This window comes from Setaria viridis, chromosome 2 (genome assembly GCF_005286985.2).
Source record: "Setaria viridis chromosome 2, Setaria_viridis_v4.0, whole genome shotgun sequence".
Classification (NCBI taxonomy): Eukaryota; Viridiplantae; Streptophyta; class Magnoliopsida; order Poales; family Poaceae; genus Setaria; species Setaria viridis.
This window is the reverse complement of record NC_048264.2, coordinates 30,848,359-30,869,629: the sequence shown is the minus strand read 5'-3', so window position 1 is coordinate 30,869,629 and position 21,271 is coordinate 30,848,359. Positions and strand designations below refer to the sequence as shown.

The 21,271-nt window shown below is 44.1% G+C and overlaps 2 protein-coding genes across 2 annotated transcripts; one reads left to right on the top strand and one right to left on the bottom strand.

Annotated features, from left to right (window-relative positions):
• The first annotated feature begins 9,983 nt into the window (after positions 1–9,983).
• Positions 9,984–16,159, top strand: LOC117843352 (aldehyde dehydrogenase family 7 member A1). Its single transcript, XM_034723929.2, has 14 exons — positions 9,984–10,224; positions 10,343–10,429; positions 10,915–11,046; positions 11,454–11,526; positions 12,206–12,228; positions 12,318–12,381; positions 12,724–12,769; positions 13,342–13,522; positions 13,793–13,969; positions 14,052–14,216; positions 14,416–14,556; positions 14,678–14,775; positions 15,123–15,272; positions 15,874–16,159. The coding sequence occupies exons 1-14, from the start codon at positions 10,087–10,089 to the stop codon at positions 15,926–15,928; spliced, it is 1,530 nt and encodes a 509-aa protein (XP_034579820.1). The 5' UTR covers positions 9,984–10,086; the 3' UTR covers positions 15,929–16,159.
• Positions 16,160–16,526: 367 nt separating this feature from the next.
• Positions 16,527–20,539, bottom strand: LOC117843351 (uncharacterized). Its single transcript, XM_034723928.2, has 10 exons — positions 19,965–20,539; positions 19,771–19,862; positions 19,560–19,662; positions 19,211–19,473; positions 18,844–18,975; positions 18,627–18,743; positions 17,926–18,072; positions 17,231–17,448; positions 17,000–17,153; positions 16,527–16,882 (listed from the first exon to the last, which is right to left on the bottom strand). The coding sequence occupies exons 1-10, from the start codon at positions 20,152–20,154 to the stop codon at positions 16,664–16,666; spliced, it is 1,635 nt and encodes a 544-aa protein (XP_034579819.1). The 5' UTR covers positions 20,155–20,539; the 3' UTR covers positions 16,527–16,663.
• Between the last annotated feature and the right edge of the window lie 732 nt (positions 20,540–21,271).

Sequence of the window (21,271 nt, the reverse complement as noted above, 5' to 3'; positions counted from 1 at the left end):
GGTGGCTGTGGCATGAATGGGAATCGCTGTAGAAAACATGGGTTGGTATGGAAATGCCATACGACGACACCGACAGACTTTTATTCGCGGCCTGCACAACCATCACTGTGGGGAACGGTCAGAAGACTACCTTCCGGCAATCAAGCTAGCTACAAGGCTGTAGACCGAGAGATATGGTGCCAAACATCTTTTTGATATCCAAAGGAAAAAAATTAGCGTCGCGGAGGCCTTGCAGGGAAATACTTGGGTCACGGATCTTAACATACGCGATGGCATCACGGCATTGCATCTATAGGAATTTACGACATTATGATGGCTAATTTTAGCAGTGCGGCTACAACCACAACAGGAAGACACTATACGATGGAAGCTCACTGCGAGCGGCAGGTACTCTACAGCTTCTACGTTCAAAGCACAGTCTCTTGGTTCCACAAAAGCCCTACACAGCAAAATACTCTAGCGATCCTAGGCACCACCGAAATGCAAATTCTTTGCATGCCTAATACTACAAAACCGAGTGTGGACGGCTGACCACCTAGTGCGCAGGAGATGGCCACACTCCCCTACATGCGCCCCATGCAGACGCGAAATGGAGACGGCCAATCACCTCATTGGGGAATGCAGATTCACCAAAAGTATTTGGGGGCTTGGTGGTGGATTGGACATCATAACCAAGCCTACAACATGCTAGACTAGTGGATAAATATGACTACTAAAACACAAGCTCTCAGGAAAGGAATGTGCTCCATTGCCCTGGTCATCATGTGGGAAGTCTGGAAGGAAAGGAATAGGCGTGTCTTCAATCAAGAGGAAATGTCAGCTCCTGCTCCTTTTGCAAAAATCAAGGAAGAAACCGGAGCGTGGATAGTAGCAGGGGCAAAGGATTTAGCGCTTTTTATTTCTCGCAAGTAATTACATCTGTTACGTGTGTTCCCTCACCAACTAGCCGGATGTACAAACCCTCTTTATCAATAAAATAGGCACAATCTCGTGCCCGTTCGTTCAAAAAATAATTTGGAGAAGATGGAGGAGGTGCAGTTTGCATCTCTAGCAGAAAAGGAGCACTTGGCCTCCATGGATTGCTTGCTCGATGATTAGATTTAGATTTAGACGCTTCATGTGGCGGAACCGCCCAACTTAAGCTGGTTTAAGTGCGCCTAATCGCCGTTAGATCAGCAGTTATCCGAAACGCACTTAAAACAGCATAAGTCCGGTAGTCCGTCGAGTGTCCTTCGGACTCCTCGAAGGATCCACGGCGTGTCTCATAACCATACATCAGGATAATATCCGCGATAGGATAATATCAACAAACATTACATTTTTACATACACAATTAAGAGGTACGAGTTATTACAAGACATAAGTTGAGGCAAACTTAGTGGTGCAGTGTTAGACAAACTCTAAGATTAAACATAAAAAGTTCAGGTGAAGATGCGTCGATAAACTGTTTTCTAGAGTATTGGAGTATTGTGAGACTCAGGTCAATACTCTAGGTCTTCGGGGTCTCCTCCTCGGTAGCTTCCTGAGGAGCTTCTGAAAGATAACCACAAGGGGAAAACCCTGAGTACGGGGTACTCAGCAAGTCTTACCCGACTAACCAATATAATAGTTTTCTTTTAAATGCATGTCAGCCTTTGGGTGTGCTTGGTTGACACAATTTGCCGAAAAAGCTTACTACGAGTGAGGCCTTAGTTTTATCTTTTATTTTAGTTAAGTCATTACCTAACCATTCTAGATGATAACAGAAATAAAACAATCACAGCTGTTAAATCATACAGTACTTGGCAACAGGAGATTTTATATCACATGAGTTTATACTACGATGCTCAACAGTGATCAAGTGCATTCATAACCGAGAATTGCGGCGATCCGGATCAATTTACATCCTGCAGGAGAGTACCCCGATCACCAGCATTATACGACTGTCCAGGTCGTACTAACAACCTCTCGATTAGTAAAGTCAATGATTAGGAATACAACTACCCGGACCCAGGGATGCACCCCCACATGGGACCCCACGTCTGGCCTGATCTCCATGTGAGTTTCAGGCTACACCCCTGCCAATCTCCAGCACGTCAAGCGCGGGTACGAAGCATTCCTGATCATAGAATTTACTAATCTACTGGGCTTTACTGGTCCCATACCGAGTAAGTGATCAGATGTTTATCACTTGATCAGCAGTTAAGACATGAATCGGGCCTTAACCAGATTAATCTAGCAGACAGAACTACATCTCTAGCTTCTGTCTGTTTCCATATTCCAAGCTATCCTTCATAAGCAACATGTATGACTTAAGAGTTTTCCTTAAGGTTGGTAAACCAAGCATGTAAGCAAGTAAGCAATTCTAGACTTGGGTAGTTTCTAGGATTTGAACAAGTGGCAAAGATGTCCTTAAATCAAGCTAGGATCATACACAAGCATAGGTTTCATTCAACTCCTAGACTTAGTGCATGCGATAAACCAATATAACCTATAACTAGTCACATAAAATAACGACTCCAAAATAGATAGGTAAAAATGCACCGGGGCTTGCCTTGATCGTTAAAAAGATTAGTAGAAGCCGACGGATTTGCTTCACAGGGAACAAATTCAAACACTTCGTCGGATTCCAAGGGTCCTTCTGAAAATTCCCAGTAATCCTCTTCTGGTGCTTCTGGATCTACGGCACAATATATGCAGGGGTCAGAATGCAACCTTTTTTTTAATAACAGACTATACAACTTTCCTTCATGATAAAGTTGCAAGCCAACAAGGACTATACGGCTTATCATGATAAAGTTGTAAGTCAACACACAAAATCTAAAAAGATTAACCTATGTTTTTATTTTTCTTAATTAACCCTTCCTATAGTTTTTCCTTTAATTTTTAGAAAAGGTGGTAAATAATTTCTAACTTGAAAATCTAATTTCCTATGGGTTAAGAGTTATTTGTGATTGATAAAGTATTATTCATGTTTTTATACATTTTATAAATATTAAGTATTTATTTAATTACCTTAAAAGGAAGGCATTAAATAAATACCCAAATTTTTATTATTTTCCTAGGGTGTAAAAAACTTAATGCATAAAGGAAAATAAAACAAGCCTAACAAAATTGGTTTCACTAATTTTGGACACTCCTACAAATTTCTGTGATTAAAATGGAGTAAAACGAATTTAAACGGATTAAATTACTAAAGGAAACCTAATTTTTCCCGAAATCACCCGAGAAACTTTTCTTACTCACCCACGCTCTACTCTCTCTCACGAACCACTGGACCCCACGGCGCGGACCCCACCTTCCTATTTCTTTCTACCCGCCGGTCCTCCTTCTTCTCCTGACGGGCCCCCACGGGCCGATTCCTTCTTTAATCCTGGTTTCAGCCCAACAGCCAACTGCTCTTCTTTTCTTTCTTTTGCGCGACTTTCGGCCTGCCTTACTGGCCCACCGGCCTGCTGGACCTCGCGAACCCCCGGCCTAACAAGCTAGACGGACGGCCCCGCACCGCCTCCTGGGCCTACGTGACGCCGGCCCGCGAACTGCTCCGGCCTCCGGCCTCCTTTCCACTCTCACCGACCGCGCGCGCTGCTACTGGGCCTCCCACGCATCGCGGCCCAGCAACCGCTTGCGCTGCCCTGGCCTGCTTTCCCCCTCCTCCTCTGACGCGCGGGCCCTAGCTTCAGAGTCGTCCCCTACCTCCCGCCAAAACGTGACCGAGACAGGGGGCGGCGCGGCTCGCCGGCCGGCGCCCTCCCGGCGGCGGGACTAGGTTGCTATCCCAACCCTAGACCTACACGACCCCGTGCGCGGCAACAGCTTCCCCGGAGATGGCCGGAGCCATCCCCTCCACGGCGACAGGCGGCGACTCCCTCGGCCGGCCATGGCTCTTTGCGACAACAGCTCAACCGACTCGAACGACTGCTTCTACTCCATCCTCAGACCCTAAGGACTTGACTATGACTGCTCAAGAAGGAAGAAAGGCAACGCAAGGTGGTTCTCACCGTGAGCGGGCGGCGCGACGGCGGCGGACAGAAGCGGCGGCGAGTACGGCTATCTTGGCAAGGATGTAGGACAACGACTGGCTCGGGGTGTAGCTGGGGTGTCTGTGGAGGAGTGAGCGAGAGGAATCGACGGGAGCTGCTGGGAGGTGGTAGAATTTTGCGCGGCGGTGATACTGATCCGAGGAGAGTGGGCGGCGGTAAAAAGAAGAGCAGTGAAACGGTGGCGCGGGAACAGTAAACATTCAAGGGTTTCACCGCGCGCATGGCTGCCACCGTGGTCTACCGCTAGGCTTGCGTGGTGAGGAGGTGGCCTAGCTAGTCATGCTGGCGGGCGACCGACGACGGCGGCGGCGACACGTCTAGGTGCTCTGTCACCGCTCTTCTGGCGCCCGTGAGCTTCAGAAGCAACTGAGGGTTGATCCTCAATCCGACGGCCTCCCGTGTTTTAACAGAAGTTGAAGATAAACACAAGACCGTCATCTTTTATTTTGGCGTCGACTTGAGATAAACATCGGATCATCTGAATTCTTGAAATTTTGCTCGGTTTGGTTCTGAATGTCGACTGAATTGTAAATACAGTTCGTCAGTTTGACAGTGATGTTGACCTTACTTTGGGAACCAAATTAAGGACTTAAATCTTGTTTTGTTAATCCAACTTCCTCCTAAACATGTCCTCCTATGTCCCAATGTTCCATTTTGCTCATGAACAAGTACCTTTCTTGATCTACATTGCTCTGAATTTGGATTCAAAGTCGATGCCTAGCTGCTGTTCAGACTTAGACATTTTCAGAGTTTCAGACACTTGTGATTTTGTGCTGACTTTGAGCTCGAGTTTGACTTCCTTTCTGTTACTGATCCTGGCCAACAACACATGATTATTGTAGTCCAAAGTCTATATTTCAACATGGTATAGTTGTTCTGGTGCACTTGGTTGAAAAATTTTCCAGAATTAAATTTTGAAAACAGACTCTGCTGCTGTTTACTGAGCTGCTGTTTTCGGACGGTGAACAGTAAACGACATTTCTCTTTTCTTTTTCTTTCTCTGATTCTTCTGTAATGTTTGGCACCAATTTAGCTCCAAACTTTTGATCCCTTAACTCCAAATAATCTCACACTTGTGATTCACATGTTTGACAAATTCTTCTGAATTTAAAATTTGAAATTCAAATTTTGGTCAAAATTTGGCCGAATTTGGAATTTTTGCCAATTTCCTTCCTTTTTCTTTTGGATTTCTTTCTGAATTTTTCATGGTCACTGCATTACTTCAAATGGCACTTATTACACTTCAGTGGATGGATTCATGTTGGATTTGACAGAGATGAAAATCTGAGTGCTGGATTTAGTTGGATGCTTGGGTGCCCCAGCCGCTCGTGCGTAGCCCTCGACCTGCCGTCTAGCGAGTCGACGCGCACCCCAGCCAGTCCGCTACCAAAAAGCTCGCTGCTGCAGCACCACCATGGTGCCATCGCTGTGCAGGGTTGGTCAGAGAAAGAAGACGGGAAAGGGGCTCAGAGAGAATGGAGAGAGATAATAATATAATTTACAGTGGGATCCGTGCAAAAAAATTGTACGTTGGGTGAGGGAGTTTCCAGAGGTAGTGTCTTATTGACGTGGCTCTGTAGACAATATCTATAAACCTTGTGAGTTGGGGCTGGCCTTACGCGCCCTTGCTCTAAGCATAGAGTGCCGGATGGGACACCCGATGGAGCTATCATAATAGTACGGGGTTCTATCTTGTCCAAACTAGGGATGGCAATAGGCAAAAATCCGTTGAGTTTTGCCGTCCCAAACCCATGCCCGTGAATATAAAATCTGCCCATTAAAAAACTCATGACCCATCACGGGTTTAATTTTGTGTCCAAACCCATGCCCGTGAATATAAAATGTGACCGTTAAAAAACCCATGACCCATCACGGGTTTAATTTTGTGCCCAAACCTATGCCCATTGGGTTAACGGGTACCCACGGCTCTCCCATGGGTACCAAAGCAAGAAAAAAAATTTGTCATATACATACATACATATATATTCAGAATATATATATATATATATATATATATATATATATATATATGCATGCATGCAACATGGATGTAAATCAACAAAAATATAGTAAGACAAGATAAGAGTTATCCAATCACAAGTTCACAACACCACATGTTAACAAAGCACTTCATATCAGTGACATAAATGCATAGTATAGAACTTAAACTACCAAAGTTCAGTGCTTAACAATTTAACTCACAATAAAAAAAAGTAGCACATGCATATAAGAGTTGGACTTTCAGCATCAAAATTGAGGTGTGGGCTAATAACATGGCCTTATTTCGTGGTATATGACCGGGTCTAAAAAACCCATGGGTTCACGGGTTCAGGTTTTATATTCCCAAACCCATATCCGCGAACCCGATGGGTCTCATTTTTTGCCCATTACTAAACCTAAAGTAGAAAAATTGATCCATACACGTGCCCTAATGGAATAAAAACCCATCGAATTTCCGGTTTCGTGTGCCCATTGCCCATTGCCATCTCTAGTGTGAACTATTGGGCTGGAGTGTTTTTTTTTATCTTCCTGCAATGCTCAAGCTCCGACAACCAAATAAAAGACAACCAGAAAAGTCTTGCCGTAGTTTTCTTTTAGAGGTTATTTTATGTTAAATTATTTTTACATTAGTTATTGTTTTCTTGATAAATATATTAAATACTAACATAAATGACATGTGTTTCTACGGTTTCTTACTTGCTCCCAAGTTGTCACCCGCTAGCTCCTAGTTCGCTTGCTTCACTTCCTAATCTGGTTTAGAATGTTTCATAATATTTGTATACATCTTTGATAATAATAAGTGGCCAACTCCTTTAAATTCTACACGGCCTATTTGAACAGTGGAATCTCAATTTTTATACATATGTAATCCTACATCTAGTTCAAACATGCATTAAAACTTTTGGTAAGATTCAGTACTAATGCAACTCCTGTCTTAGCTTTTATGAATATGCAAGTACAATGAACGTAAGAGGTTGTGCACAAAACTTTTAGTCTATGAAAAGAAAAAAACTGCAAGGCTAAAATAAATGCTCAGTCCTTGATTATAATATGCTCAACAATTTATGTCTGAGTGTATACACCCTAACAGCTTGACATCATTGCTCTAAGAAACATGAGCAATCAACCAATGTAAGTATCCTTCTGCAATTTGCTTCTCAAAATATAGTCAATGATGACCAAATATTCTACCTACAAATTAATTTTCAGATTTAGATAGTAAAGGCATAGCAATTGACCTACTATCTTGCGGCTGCAAATTTCAAAATATAAGGACAAATCATATTTAAGATTTGATTATCCATCAGTTGGGCTAAAATCCTTCGTAACAAAAAACCATAATTATTGTTAGGCATCTGAGAGGACGTTGTACTAAGATAAATACAAATTGTAGAAGAGAAGGCACTGCACCTGAGTAACCATGAAGTGTGCCCCCAATGACCCATGGTAAGCTTCTCAATCATATTACAAAATAAGTGGAGCAAGAAGATCCCTCTTATCATTAATTTACCTCTCTTATCATTAATTCTTATGACTTAAAAAGTACCCGTGCAGATCAGCAGCGACGTGCTCCAATGAATTTTTCCTCGTCATCCTACACATATGGTTCCCAGTTGTGGATTGCCCTCCTGGTGATGCAGCAGTGGGCAGTGGAGCTTCTTGCTGAGGCCGAAGCAGCAGCCCTTCTTACATGTGGCGGTGAGTGTTGCTGACGAAGACGACATCAGCTAGCGTTGCCTCTGGTTGAGGACTATTGCTGGGCATGCGAGCGAATCCACACTGGTGGGTGGTGGTATACATCACTATGGCCATGCGAGATCTGCTGCACGTCATGAGGGAGCTCCTCCACCACTATACTATGCTTGTGACGCCTCCCCCATCGGGATATTAGCTTCAGGTTCCAGCAAAGGGTGACGACGATGCGACGCGCCGCCGCTGCGAGGAGTCCTAGCTCCACCGCCGGGAAAGCCACCAGTCCGCCCTCGTCGGAAGCTGCGGCAACCCCATCCCCCACCCCACGTGCGGTGGCGTAGCTGCGCCAGGACCACCCCTCAGGCCTAGCACCGGCCATGCCCGCGCCGGCCACGCTGCTTCGCCATGCGCTCCATTGCTGCTCCGTCCCCACCCTCACGCTTAGCGGCCATTACGAAAAAGTTGAGGGGCTTTTTTGTAAATCACCTACGAACTACGGCAGTTTAACTCCGAGGACTACGGGTTGATTATGAAAAAATTTTCAAACTTTTTTTTCAAAATAACCACAACGGTTAAATATAGGATGTTTTTACAATTTTTTTTAAAGAACGTACGAGAGAGAGGAAGCGGTACGGCGGCTGATATATATGTGCCCCCCGTGACTCTGACGGACCTAGAGCTCGTGGACGCGGAAGCCAAGTTAAGCACGGCACGGGTCCGCGGATTTGAGTAGAGCACGAGTAGACAGTGATAGCGGCCACGCGCGCGCCGGAGATCAGTTATCCTAGCACGCCACGTCTGTTTGAGATGTGAGTCGCAGCGACTAGCGGCTGACTCGTTGCACTGTCATCCTCACAGTCACAGCCCAGCGTTTCTGTTACATCTGTTGAGCCTTTTGGCACCATGCCACGCTAAGGCCCCCTGTTCCGGGGTCCCGCAGGGACCATTCGCGTGGGCCACGTCGCTCTGAATTCGCATCCGTCCGATCGTGCAAATCTGGCCATCCGTAACCAGCGCGTGGAATTTTGCCACTTGAAGATTCTTATATTTTTACAATCTGACCGACGTGGCAGCCAGCTCGGAATGCCAGCGTGGATGCGGCATGCTAAATGTCTCTTTTACCCTCGCATTGTGTAGTTGGTCCAGCCTGAGTTCTTCCGACACATGGACCCCACGTCATTGCCCCCACCTTCTCCCTTCCCTCTCTCCATGCACAATGGTCCCTACATGTCATCACTTACCTCCCGCCGGCGCCCCCAATCTATCCTAGCACGGTGAGTGCCCCCGGGAGCTTCTCGGCCATATGCCCGACGAGGACGCGCTCAAGTCAAGATGCACCGTCACCCATCATCTCTGGCGGCCGGCACAATGGATAAACCCATGCCCATCTCCGCCATCTTCCTGGCTTCGCAAAGTGCATCTCCCCGCCGAGCAAAGCCTCGTCGCCCCCACCTCCGCGCTGCCGGCAGCACCCAGGAGGAAGTGTTCCCCCTGCCGAGCCTGTACTCCGCATCACGGCCAGACTGCCGGAGGCAAAATTAAATAAATAAATCATGTACCAGCAGCACTCCTCGGTGGCTAGTGAGGCAGCGACAGGTTCATGAATAATCATGACGACAAATCTGAGAAATTGAAGAGCTTCCTTGATGCAAGTTAACTCTTTCGGATTTATTTATTCCGATGATGTTTCGGCAGATAGAATCATGGCTTGCGACACCGTTCGTCAGTTCTTCACCGGCAAGACGTGCCGGCAGCCCATAGGGAGGAGAGCTCCCTCCCCGTCACGGATTCGGCATAGTTCGGCCTCGGTATCTTGGCCTGCGACTCCGTCTCTCGAATCGGCGAGACGAGGCCCGCCGCCACCTCCTCCATCTCCGGCCGCGCGAGGCGGGCGACTAGACGGACTCGCTCCAGAACAACCACGGCCGTGAGCATGGCCGCGGCCACCAGTTGCTCGCTCCAGATCACTAGCAGCAGCTCGAGCGCGAATGGCGAGGAACACGTGGACGGCATTGCCGCGGAGGGATGCTGCGCCTGTGGAGGAAGAAGAAAGGGCAAAACAGACATTTCGCGCACCATGTACACGCTGGCGATATGAGCTGGCATGCCACGTCGGACAGATTGAAAAAATGTAAGAATGTTTATCTCTCGGCAAATACGTTGGAACGGAAAAGATAAGATGGCAAATAATTAAATATCGCTTTCGTCTGTCGTCTCCTTCCCGGAGCAGTTCACGCTCCCCACTCCACCTCCTTCTACAAGTACGCCCCCATCATCTCCGGCTCTCCCTTCCCCCCTCCCCTCCCCTCCCCTCCCGATCCCCTCGCGTCGTACGGAACCTCATCCCTTCCGGAAGGAACGCCGACGCGCCATGGGGGCCTTTGCGAGGAAGGAGCACCAGTTCCTCTCCGAGCTCGGCCTCGCGCCGCGCAACCTGGGATCCTTCGCCTGCGGGGCCTGGGGCGGCTCGGGCCCCGTCGTCAACTCCACCAGCCCGGCCAACAACCAGGTGCGTCCCCCACCCGCCGCCTGGCCCGATCCGCGCGGTTTTCGGCGATTTGGCATCTGGTTTTTTTGTGTGGATTTTGAGGATGTTTACCGCGTATCTGTGGTGGTTCGTGCGCTAGGTTATCGCGGAGGTTGTGGAGGCGTCCGTGAACGACTACGAGGATGGCATGCGCGCCTGCTTCGATGCCGCCAAGTCATGGATGGCGGTGAGCTTCTCTGACTTGTTTTTGTTTTTGGTTAGAATGCTCATGGCCAGCCACACGTTCGGAGGGTGGAATGCTTGCATGTGTGGTTTGCTAGTTGCTATTGCCCGTGAAATTTAATCCCGTGGAAATGAAAACGTTCACTTCCGTTTAACTGGAATTTGGATTTGCTTCAGATATCTGCAATTTTCAGTGCATTTTGGGTTTTAGTTTTCACTTTTCAGGGAAGTTTGAATTTCTATTTCTGTTGATATGAGGTTGTATGGGTTGATTCAGGAACTCGAAACTATGGTATACAGTCAGCATTGACTAGATTTTACACTAGAATTTTAGAGGTCATGCATCTCTGGGCTATCCGATTTTGGAATATTTTTATGTCTAGAAGGTTGGCGACACTGTGGACTGTAAAAAGAAATTGTTCGGTCCATCAAGTGATCTAAGATTTTACTCCTATCAGTGTGCTTATAATGAGCTGCCAATGCGTCCAGATTCCTGCTCCGAAGCGGGGAGAGATTGTCCGGCAAATTGGTGATGCACTGAGAGCAAAGCTCCATCACCTTGGCAGGCTTGTGTCACTTGAGATGGGGAAAATTCTTCCGGAAGGGATCGGGGAGGTTCAGGTATGATCATGGTTGCTTGTAGTGCATTTATTACAATCTTCGCATTATCTTTTTGCGCTCTGGATAAGTAGTTAAGTATTATCATCAAGTTGAGAGGATGTATATGTGTTTCTATTGTAGAATGTTAATGTACTTCTTAACATGAATACTACATATCATCTTTACTGTGTTGTTACCATTTCCTTATCTGCTAGAAGCCTAGAACTGCAACGCAGCCTAAAACATGCCATTCACAGATGTGTAGCAGTATTGAATAGGCAGTTGGTATTGTCTTTGTGTCACCAAACCATATGAGTAAGATGTTAACCTTTAGTGAAAATAAATGAATGATTAAATGAGTTAAAATGAAATCTGATTTTGATTCCCTTTTATGTTCATGATGGCATTGGTGTGTCCTCTTTTTATAGGAAATCATTGACATGTGTGATTATGCTGTGGGGCTAAGTCGCCAATTAAATGGATCAATTATACCATCTGAACGTAAGTCCTTTTTTCCTTTCGTTATATCTTTTTCGGATTATCTGTTGAAAACCACACTATCTGCAATGAAACTGTAGATTTGAATATTTTGATCATGTTGGTTGTATTTTGCAACTGATTCTGATAATCTGCAACTGTATAGGAGCCAGGAGAGGTCTTGTTTCTCAGAAATGCTAAATGTTATATTTCACTCATTCTATTAGTCTAGCTTTCTAGGTTTATTGTATCAAATATGCTTAGTTGAAATCAGCCAATATGTTGTATTTTTCTAATATTAGAGCTGCTAACCTGCAGCAGCTTGGTTCATGTTAATTTTTTCCCCTTATCACTACTTGGGTGATGTACAATCGACTTGCCTTTCCAGTTTTCTGTATTGTATGCCAATTCCCTGAAATGTTGCACTGATATTACTTGCTGAAATTCCATTCTTTTTTGTGTCCTCATATTAAAGGAGCATCAGAAGTAATTAAATCCATTAGAAAACTGAGTTTTAGAGCGTTACCTTTCTGATTAGTCACATAAGGTGGTAGAGTCCCAGTTATCAATCATATAGCTTTTATCAAAGTCCTGGGTGATTGCGTATTACCTTATCTTCATAAGTCCTGGATATAAAGCATATATGCAGCTAGATGATAATATCAGGAGGTCTGCTAACACTCCATTTTATGTGTTTTTGCAGGTCCGAACCATATGATGATGGAGGTAGGTTTCTTTTACGAGTTTCCTGTGTGGTATGCCCACTCTTAGATATCAGTACGTAACTAATGGCTATGCAATGCTTATCTGAATAGGTGTGGAATCCACTTGGAGTCGTCGGTGTTATAACAGCATTTAATTTTCCTTGCGCTGTGCTCGGTAAGTCTCTGATTGCTTGTATTTTTGGTGCATTACATTTCTAGAATATCTATATGCAATGAAAATTGACAAGTTGCATCACCTCTCCATGCAGTTTGTATATTCAAACTCTTGGTATAGGGAATGTTTAGCCAAAAAGTTTAACAATTGACAGTTAATGGTGTAACCTGGTACTACTGCGCCCATAGGATACTTTAAATATAACTTTCATGATTTTGCTATGCGATTTACCTACTTATTCTGCTGACATACACAATGCATGATATGTTGTCAACCTCTACCATATAGTTATGTAATCTTAACAAGCATAAGTACCTCAATAGTCTCTCTTGTGTCATGTAGGTTGGAATGCTTGCATTGCTTTGGTCTGCGGAAACTGTGTTGTCTGGTAAGAATGGGTTTGCTTTTCTGATAAAGGAGAATTGCTGTTATATATGTGCATAGAAAATCGTACCATTCCATTCAGTGAAATTTTGAGTTGACCTACCTTATGATTCATCTATTACTCTTTGTCCCTGCCCATGAAAATTTACTGGCCCTTCCCTTTCAACAGAATAATTTCTTGAACTTATGTGCCTGCAACGATCGTATGGCATGTTACTTTGTATGAATTGTTTGGGTTGTGACATCCTAATCATCTGGAGTTCAAGTAATATAGCATTCAGGAAGCACTTCTTAGACAACATGTGCTGCACCTTGTGACCTGCTAGGGTTTTAGTAACAGACCTGGCTGGATGAAAATATGGCAATGTAGCTGAAAATTAAGCATAATGAGCAGAATGGGAAGTCAGTCTTTTTTCTCAAATCAGAAAACAATGTCCATCTCCTTACACAGAACATTCCTAAATGAATAGTCTGTTCAACAGATTGCACCTGTTTTTCTATTTTAGTGGCAACAAACTCATTTCAGTACCGTAGGTAGGACAGTTTCCTTATGTAATTTTGTTGTGATTATTGCAGGAAAGGTGCCCCAACTACTCCATTGATCACTATTGCAATGACTAAAATAGTAGCTAGTGTGTTGGAGAAGAACAACTTGCCAGGCGCAATTTTCACAGCTTTTTGTGGGGGCACTGAAATTGGCCAAGCAATCGCTGTTGACACTAGGATACCTTTGGTTTCGTTCACTGGAAGTACAAGGGTATTCAACTTCCACATATTTCACTCTTTTGTTCCGTTATTGTGTAGATCTTGTGGCAACCATGAGATTGATCTTTTTTTTTTGCTAGATATACTTTCTTGTATGAACAGTAGTATAAGCCTGCCTTGATTAAGATCCATTTTGTTATTGATCTCTATGCATTTCCTCTATTTTATTCTCGCTGTGATGTTTGGGGGCCTCTTTTTGTGGGAAGTGTTATAAATTCCCATCCTTGTGGGAAGTCTATTGAACACTGGTTTCTCGATGCAGGCTGGTCTAATGGTTCAGCAACAAGTTAATGCAAGATTTGGTAAATGCCTTCTTGAACTTAGCGGGAACAATGCCATAATTGTTATGGATGACGCAGATATTCAGCTAGCCGTGCGTTCTGTGTTGTTTGCTGCTGTTGGTACAGCAGGACAACGCTGCACTACATGCCGTAGGCTGGTATGGCGTTTTCTCATTTCTGTTTTTTATCTATTGTGGTTTGTATTCAGTTTTTCTAATTATCTTTTTCATTTTATTTCAGATTCTTCATGAAAGTATATATCAAACATTTCTTGATCAACTTGTTGAGGTATATAAACAAGTCAGAATTGGGCATCCGTTGGAGAAGGGCACCTTACTGGGACCGCTGCACACTCCTACTTCAAAAGAGAACTTTTTGAAAGGCATACAGACCATCAAATCTCAGGTGAAGCTTTAAATTAATGTTAGATTTTCGGTCAAGTAACTGGGTTCCTACAATTATGTTGATCTCCATTACAATCCCACTCGATATAAATAGCTATTAAAATGAAGTAATTTTGAGTTTACTGGTAACAGGTGAAATGGTGTATTACTTTATGTAAGACATGAAGTTCTAACAATATAATTTGATCTAATGTATTCAGGGAGGGAGAATCCTTTTTGGAGGATCTGCCATTGAATCAGAAGGGAACTTCGTACAGCCAACGATTGTGGAAATTTCAGCTTCTGCACCAGTTGTGAAAGAAGAACTCTTTGGCCCTGTCCTTTATGTGATGAAATTTCAGGTAGCATATAGTCAATACTATGTTTTTATATTGTTTTATCTGTTCTGTTTGCTGTGATTGCAAACGACTGCATGTAATCATCATCATAATTCATGATAAATATGGTTTGTGTTTCGTACAGACCTTGAAGGAAGCAATTGAAATCAATAACTCTGTTCCTCAAGGATTGAGCAGTTCAATATTTACAAAGAGGCCAGAAATTATTTTTAAGTGGCTTGGGTAAGTTTCTGCTCAACAACCTAGAGTTGCATTGCTCATCCCTTGTTAGCATGCTATTCTAGTTGTTTGCTTAATTGAAGGGTAGATACTTTGGTTTACAAGTTATAACTTGAGAAAGTTTGGTTCACTATTGACCTTCCTATTTGTTGGTACCTGTACACAACATACTAATGAAATTGATGTTTATTAACAAGTCAATATCATATATTGTCTTATATACCAGTAAAGCTCTACTGGAGTTCCAATACATGGCACGAGCAACCATACTCCTCTGCCACAAAATGAATCATATTAATGTATAATGTATTATTGCCAATTCGACAGTCTCACTGTTACTTATAATGCAGGCCCCATGGTAGTGACTGTGGTATAGTGAATGTGAATATACCTACCAACGGTGCTGAAATCGGTGGAGCATTTGGTGGAGAAAAAGCAACTGGTGGTGGACGAGAAGCAGGAAGTGATTCCTGGAAGCAGTACATGAGGAGGGCAACTTGGTAAGAGTATAAACATTTTGGCTGTGGTTGAATTTGAAATGGTACAACTGTAGATAATGATTATTAAAGTGGTGGATAATAAGGATAGTTGCAAAATAGTTGCGTAGCTTAGCTTAACATTATACTGGCATGATGCACCCATCACCTGATTGTAGAGCAGGTATTGCAGTGCTGTAGATATGTCATTGGTTATACTCAACTATCTTCTGCTAGGCTAGTTACTTGTTAATAGGCTGGAGTCACAGCCCTGGTCCACAGTATCCAGCCTGGTCCTTTCTTTTTTAGGTCCAGCCTTAATCATCATTTTGACCTTGTGCACTTTGCCAACTGCAACACATCTTGCTGGATACTGTTCCCACCATGTGGTGAAATAGTACACGCGAAAAGAGAACTGCTTGAGTTACGAGTACCCTTTGTTTTGATTGCCCTTGGGTGGGTACCTTTCATGATGCGGTAGATCAATAAATCAAAATATTCTGTTACAATTATTCTGTTGTAGTACAAGATAATCTGCTGTACTTTTTTTGAGTAGGCTCAAGATTCTTTACATGCTGGTTCTGCTGCTTTTCGCTTTACTAATGGTCATTCCACACATTTACAGTACAATCAACTATGGAACCGAGCTACCTCTAGCACAGGGAATCAATTTTGGTTAATCCGGCAGGAGAGGGTTGAGCATGGATCTCGCTGTTTTCTGCAGACGTGGATGCCCGCATTGGAGAACTAATGCTATCGTGTTGAGATCTCTGCATACATCAGCATTGTTTATCTGTGACAGTTGTGAAACCTAAATTGGAGGACAGCAGTAGTAGTATACTAGTATGTGTACATATAATAAGATGCTTGTTGCTGGTGTCCGAGTCTACTAATAAACTGGAATTCCGGAATCAAGAGCAAATTTCGAATGTAACCTTCAAAATGGACCATTTAAAATAACATATAATAAGATGCTTGTTGCAGGGTCTACTAATAAACTGGAATTTCGGAATCAAGAGCAAATTTCGAATGTAACCTTCAAAATGGACCATTTAAAATAAAACATCCTCATTCAGGCTCATTAGTACATTATATGCAGTGTAACTTTTCAGCATTTCCATCTAGAATTCAAGTTGAGAAGTATTCGTTTCGAATAACAATCACAACGCTGCGTGCAAACCATTGCGCGCTAAGAGTTTTTCCAGATGACATTGCAAGTCTGTGCTTAAAAAAAGGGGAAACATTGCAAGTTTGCGCCTTACAGATCCGACAAAGCTATTTCCAATAAACTATGGATTTATTTCCCACATCTTTGTTCTACAAACGTAGTACATCCTTCCTGACTATAGACTTTTCCTTTTCCTATTGGAAAGTAACAAATAAGTTTTGCCAAATGGCACCTGAGTGTGGTGCATTCATGCCCTAATCACAAGCTCATATACATTGCTATTATTCTCCCTGTTGAGGCGCTTTAGTGCCTCAAAACTTCTTCTGCTTCCTAAGAACTCTATTCTTTTAAAAGTTACAAGTCCTTTCTCTGCTGATTCGGCACTTGAATACAACGATCGAAGTCGATCAGCGTGCCGAGAATCTGTATGCAAGGCCATGTCTATCTCATCCATTGACATGTTTTCCTACAAAAAAGGTGATAATTTCCTGCTTTTAACGCTCCAGAAGATGAAATAATTGATATGCATTTACCCTTGCGTGTGTATTGTGGTGGGTGGTACTTGAACCAAGACACTAAATACCTGGTAGAAGTTGTAGATGTGATCCAGCACTTGTATACGTGTAAAGCCACCATGGTTATAGAACGTCTTCGAGGAAGGTCCAAGCTCTCCAAAACGGTCAATAGGGAAGAGTATGGTAAGAAAGTGATTCTTGAAGATCAACTCACTTCGCTCACTGAAAGAACAAAAGAAAGCAATCAGAATAGCAGTTCAGAAGAGGTTTGATAAACCTAATTTCCTATGATTGATCACCTTTCTTTCAGTGGGCGGGAAAAATTATCAGTTGGTTGATCTGGATCCCTCGCATCCCCATTTGCATCAAAATAAGTGGTGCCTTGCTGCTCATTGGTATCATCAGACCATGAAGAATCCGTATAAATAGAGGCGGATGAAGTTGGCTCAGAGATTGTCCAGCAGATTGAATCCAGAAGTGTGGCTGGTGTGATCGGATGAATTGGCACTTCACATGACTGGCTTAAAACCAAAATTTAGTCATTTTCATTTAAGGAAATGAAATCACGAATTGACTAAATAAATGTGCTGCATTCAGGGAATGCGATTGTGTGTTCACTCTATCCTGCAAACTTTGCTGGGTGATAAATCAACTTCACTTTAACAGTAATACTGACCACTAAAGAACTAGATAGCTTAGCTAATACTAGCTGGGGCTGCCTGTGCCTTGACAGCTGGAGAGAAGACCCACACATGCAGATTAATGGCAATGCACAACGAAAAAAGAACCTGATATGTAGATTAATGCACAAAAAAAAAGATAAACAAGGACTAACTAGGCATGAAACATAAGTCCTTGTCTCATTGTAACCATGATACAAATGATTAAAAAAATATTAAAGACTTCATGTGCGCTTATTTTGTCTTATTTATTGATAAGTATTGGACCCACGTGCATGCCAACAAAATCTGCAACTTCCTAAAACAACTTTTACCTGCATACGACGAGCACGGCGGTCTCGAACTTCTTTCTTTGCCACTTCAACAAATTGTTGCCTCTCTTGATGAACCTCATCAATCTCCTCTTGGGTTGATGGCCGTCCACTGGAGTTTATAGAAGGAACACTCCCAGGTTTTCTATTCTAAAATATCAGAAGATCTAATGTCACTTCATTTGTAATCAAGCAATAGCAACTTACTGCAAAGTGCAAACAACAAACTGAGCCTAAAAAATTCCAAATGAAAAGAATTGTGCAAACATAGGATATTCAATACATTATTTAAAATTTGTTGGAACGCACTTTGGTGATGTTCATCATGCAAAATTAGGAAAAAAAGAAGTCAGATCCATTACTGTCCTTCTACGGGGACCACAATACTGCAGTATCTTGTCCTTTTCTCACTGAACGCATTGCAGAAGGGTAGCTGCCTGTTATCAAATACACTCTACTCTGTACACCATCTTATCCATTATGAAGATAGGTTAGGTTGGGTTTGCTCATGTAATATGCCAGATATCAATTCGGTATTTCTCTTATCCGTTCAAAAAAGAAGAGGGAAAATATCTCAATAACATAATAAAAATAAATGAAAACTCCATGCTGGTCATGACTTTGGGCAAGTGATCAAAGTACTTCTTTCTTTATAATTGGCTCAAGTAAGAGTACAATCGTACAATATAGTAACGCTAAAATACCTTGTCAGATGTCTGGGCATTTTGCAGAACCATGGCAACACGCCTAGCTAGGTCCGAAGACAAATGGACAAGACGCTGTAAGTTTTTTTCCTTCACTGTTTTCAAGATCCAAAGTGGCTGTTAAATTGGGAGGAGAACATGTTAAGACAAAGCGATCACCTCTGGTGAAGTAGCACCTAAGAAACAAATGCAAGGATAGGAATGTAGCATTGCTTACAGTTACAATGTTGTCTGAGTGTCCCGCATATCTGTTAATAGAAGCATCCTCACACACAACATAAGTGGCAGGACAACCTATAAACCAGTGCTCGAGCAACTTAGCACCTTCTCTCGTAGCAGCATCAGATATCTGCAGTGAAGGGGGTTCAGTAATCCTTGTGGACTAAACAAATTCAGGGAGAACTCATTGCTTTATTGGAGTTGATTATAAATTCTGTCTGCAGTAATTATTAACGGATTCTGCAACCCTTCCATCAGAAGAAACAACAGAAAATCATCTTTTCCTGCCTAAAAGTTGCAGTTTGGTGGTTTCTGGTAATACAGCTACCATCATGAAAGCATGAAAGAAATGGGTTGGGCAATACCTTTTTCTTCATTTCACCAGATATCCCAGGGTCAATGTAGATTGTGTCATTCATAAAAACCAGCTCATCATTGCCACTTTCTTTCCTAGGAGTCTGAGGGGGATGCTTCCGGGTCGCATCTGAGCACGCCTTGTCTTGAAAAATCATCGGCGGAAGGCAAGACTTCTCGTCAACAGTAACTGCAATAAAGCGGTTGAACTCCCCAAGTGGCAAACCATTCTCCCCAATGTTCTTGATAGCGTACAAGGATTCATCCAACCTCACTTCAGTCAAAACACCACCGGTTAAAATTATTAGTAATTTTAGCCAAACGTCAAGATCAAGGGACGATTATGGAACTTGTGCTTACTGCTTCTCCGCACGCAATCAACAAACCAACCCAGAGTTACAAGGAATAGTCCGTTCCTCGGACCATGCTTCAGTGCATGCTCGAACTTGCGCCCAGCAAAGTTGTGCTGAGTGTTAAGGACTCACAGCAATCTGAATCGGGCTTTGGGAACAGATACTGCTAAGACATGGACTACGAAAAGCAATAGAAAATTGGTGTGTTCAAAGGATATCTGCACCACGAGGTGCGTGCACTTGGGGTGCAGGCTCCCGCTGTACTCGCCCCCCAGCCGCTCCGTGGCCTCCTTCACCTGAGCCCTCGCCTCTGCAGCCGACGAACCAACCAACCGAGAAACAACAAAAAGCATCAAACGGACAAGCTTTCCAACCATCACACGCGAAATCGTTAAGCAATTAAAGCGCGCACCTTTGGACAGCCCGGTGACGCAGATGACGAGGCCCGAGAAGGGCCCATCGGCGGCGGCGGCGGCGGCTCCGCCGCGCGAGGCGGAGGAGGAGGCGACGGACGCGGCGGCGGAGGGGTTGTGGTGCATCCCGGGGAGCACCAGCCTCGCGCACCCCCTGCTGGCGACCACCTCCACCCCGCTACGCGACATCGCTGGTACGGCCGCGGCTGCTGCGTCGGGAGGCGGCGGCACTCGCGCCACGCATGTGGGGCGAAGCTATTAAAAGGCGGGCGGGGGCGGGGTTCCGTGAGGTGGGGAGAAAGGGAGAGAGGGGGGAGGACCTCGAGGAGGGGGTCGGATCCGGTGGCGCTTTCCTAGGGCTGGGGGAAGGGGAGTTTAATGGCGGCGATCGGGGCGGAGGTTTTCTTCCCTTTCTCCTCCGACCGGGGGGGGGGGGGGGACCTCGCGGGCGGAGGTGGATGGCGATGGAGGAGGCGATCTGGCTGGCTGCACCTACACGGCGGGAGCCGGGCGAGGCGAGGTGACCGTTGGGAGGGTCTGGTTCGCTTGGCTACCCCCGTTTTCTTTTCTTTTGGCTGCTGGAGGCTGAAGCAGCAGATGAGATGAGACAGACGACAGAACAGCAGTGGAGACGAATGTTTATCTGGGCATTAGGTGTGGACAGACAGCTGCGGCTTGCATTATGGTTGTGATGTGATGTGACGGCGACAGTAGGTGCTCAAATTTGTGGTAGTTTACTGTGTGTGTGTGTGTGTGTGTGTGTGTGTGTGTGTGTGTGTGTGTGTGTGTGTGTGTGTGTGTTTTAAGAGTAGCTGATGTAATTGGTGGCTCTTGATGTTGCATATGCAAGCGGGTAGATGGCAGGTATCGTTGACGTAGACTCTTTGCAAGTGTCCCTTTATCAAGAGATTTGAAATGATCGTAGGAAGAACAGAAAGGTACATCAATATCTTGGATGGCTTAAACATTTATTACTAGGCATCTCCTATTCCTTAAGCAATTGAATTTGATGTCGCGTTTAGTTGACATTGTTGTAGTGCTTGCTGTCAGAAAATGGCATGGAGGCGTCGGAGATGGACTAGATGGGGTGACATTAGAGATGAGAAGAGGAAAACGAGGAAGCTTTCCATCCGACCATACCGATCATGATCTAATAGTTCTACTTCATAAATGGTAGAGAAATCCATTTGCACACATTAGATGGAATGTTCCTTGGTATTATAGGGTAGGACCTACCTTAGAAATCTAAACTTTTACATCCTCATATGAGCAAAGAATTCAACTTAATGTGCAAAATTTAGGTTTC

Coding starts and splice junctions, on each gene's coding strand:
- LOC117843352 (XM_034723929.2), top strand. CDS start 10,087: ATGGGGGCCTTTGCGAGGAAGGAGCACCAGTTCCTCTCCGAGCTCGGC. Junction 10,430..10,914: donor CCGCCAAGTCATGGATGGCG/GTGAGCTTCTCT, acceptor CAATGCGTCCAG/ATTCCTGCTCCGAAGCGGGG. Junction 12,229..12,317: donor CGAACCATATGATGATGGAG/GTAGGTTTCTTT, acceptor TTATCTGAATAG/GTGTGGAATCCACTTGGAGT.
- LOC117843351 (XM_034723928.2), bottom strand. CDS start 20,154: ATGTCGCGTAGCGGGGTGGAGGTGGTCGCCAGCAGGGGGTGCGCGAGG. Junction 19,474..19,559: donor TGATTGCGTGCGGAGAAGCA/GTAAGCACAAGT, acceptor TTTTGACTGAAG/TGAGGTTGGATGAATCCTTG. Junction 18,073..18,626: donor ATGCCCAGACATCTGACAAG/GTATTTTAGCGT, acceptor CTGATATTTTAG/AATAGAAAACCTGGGAGTGT.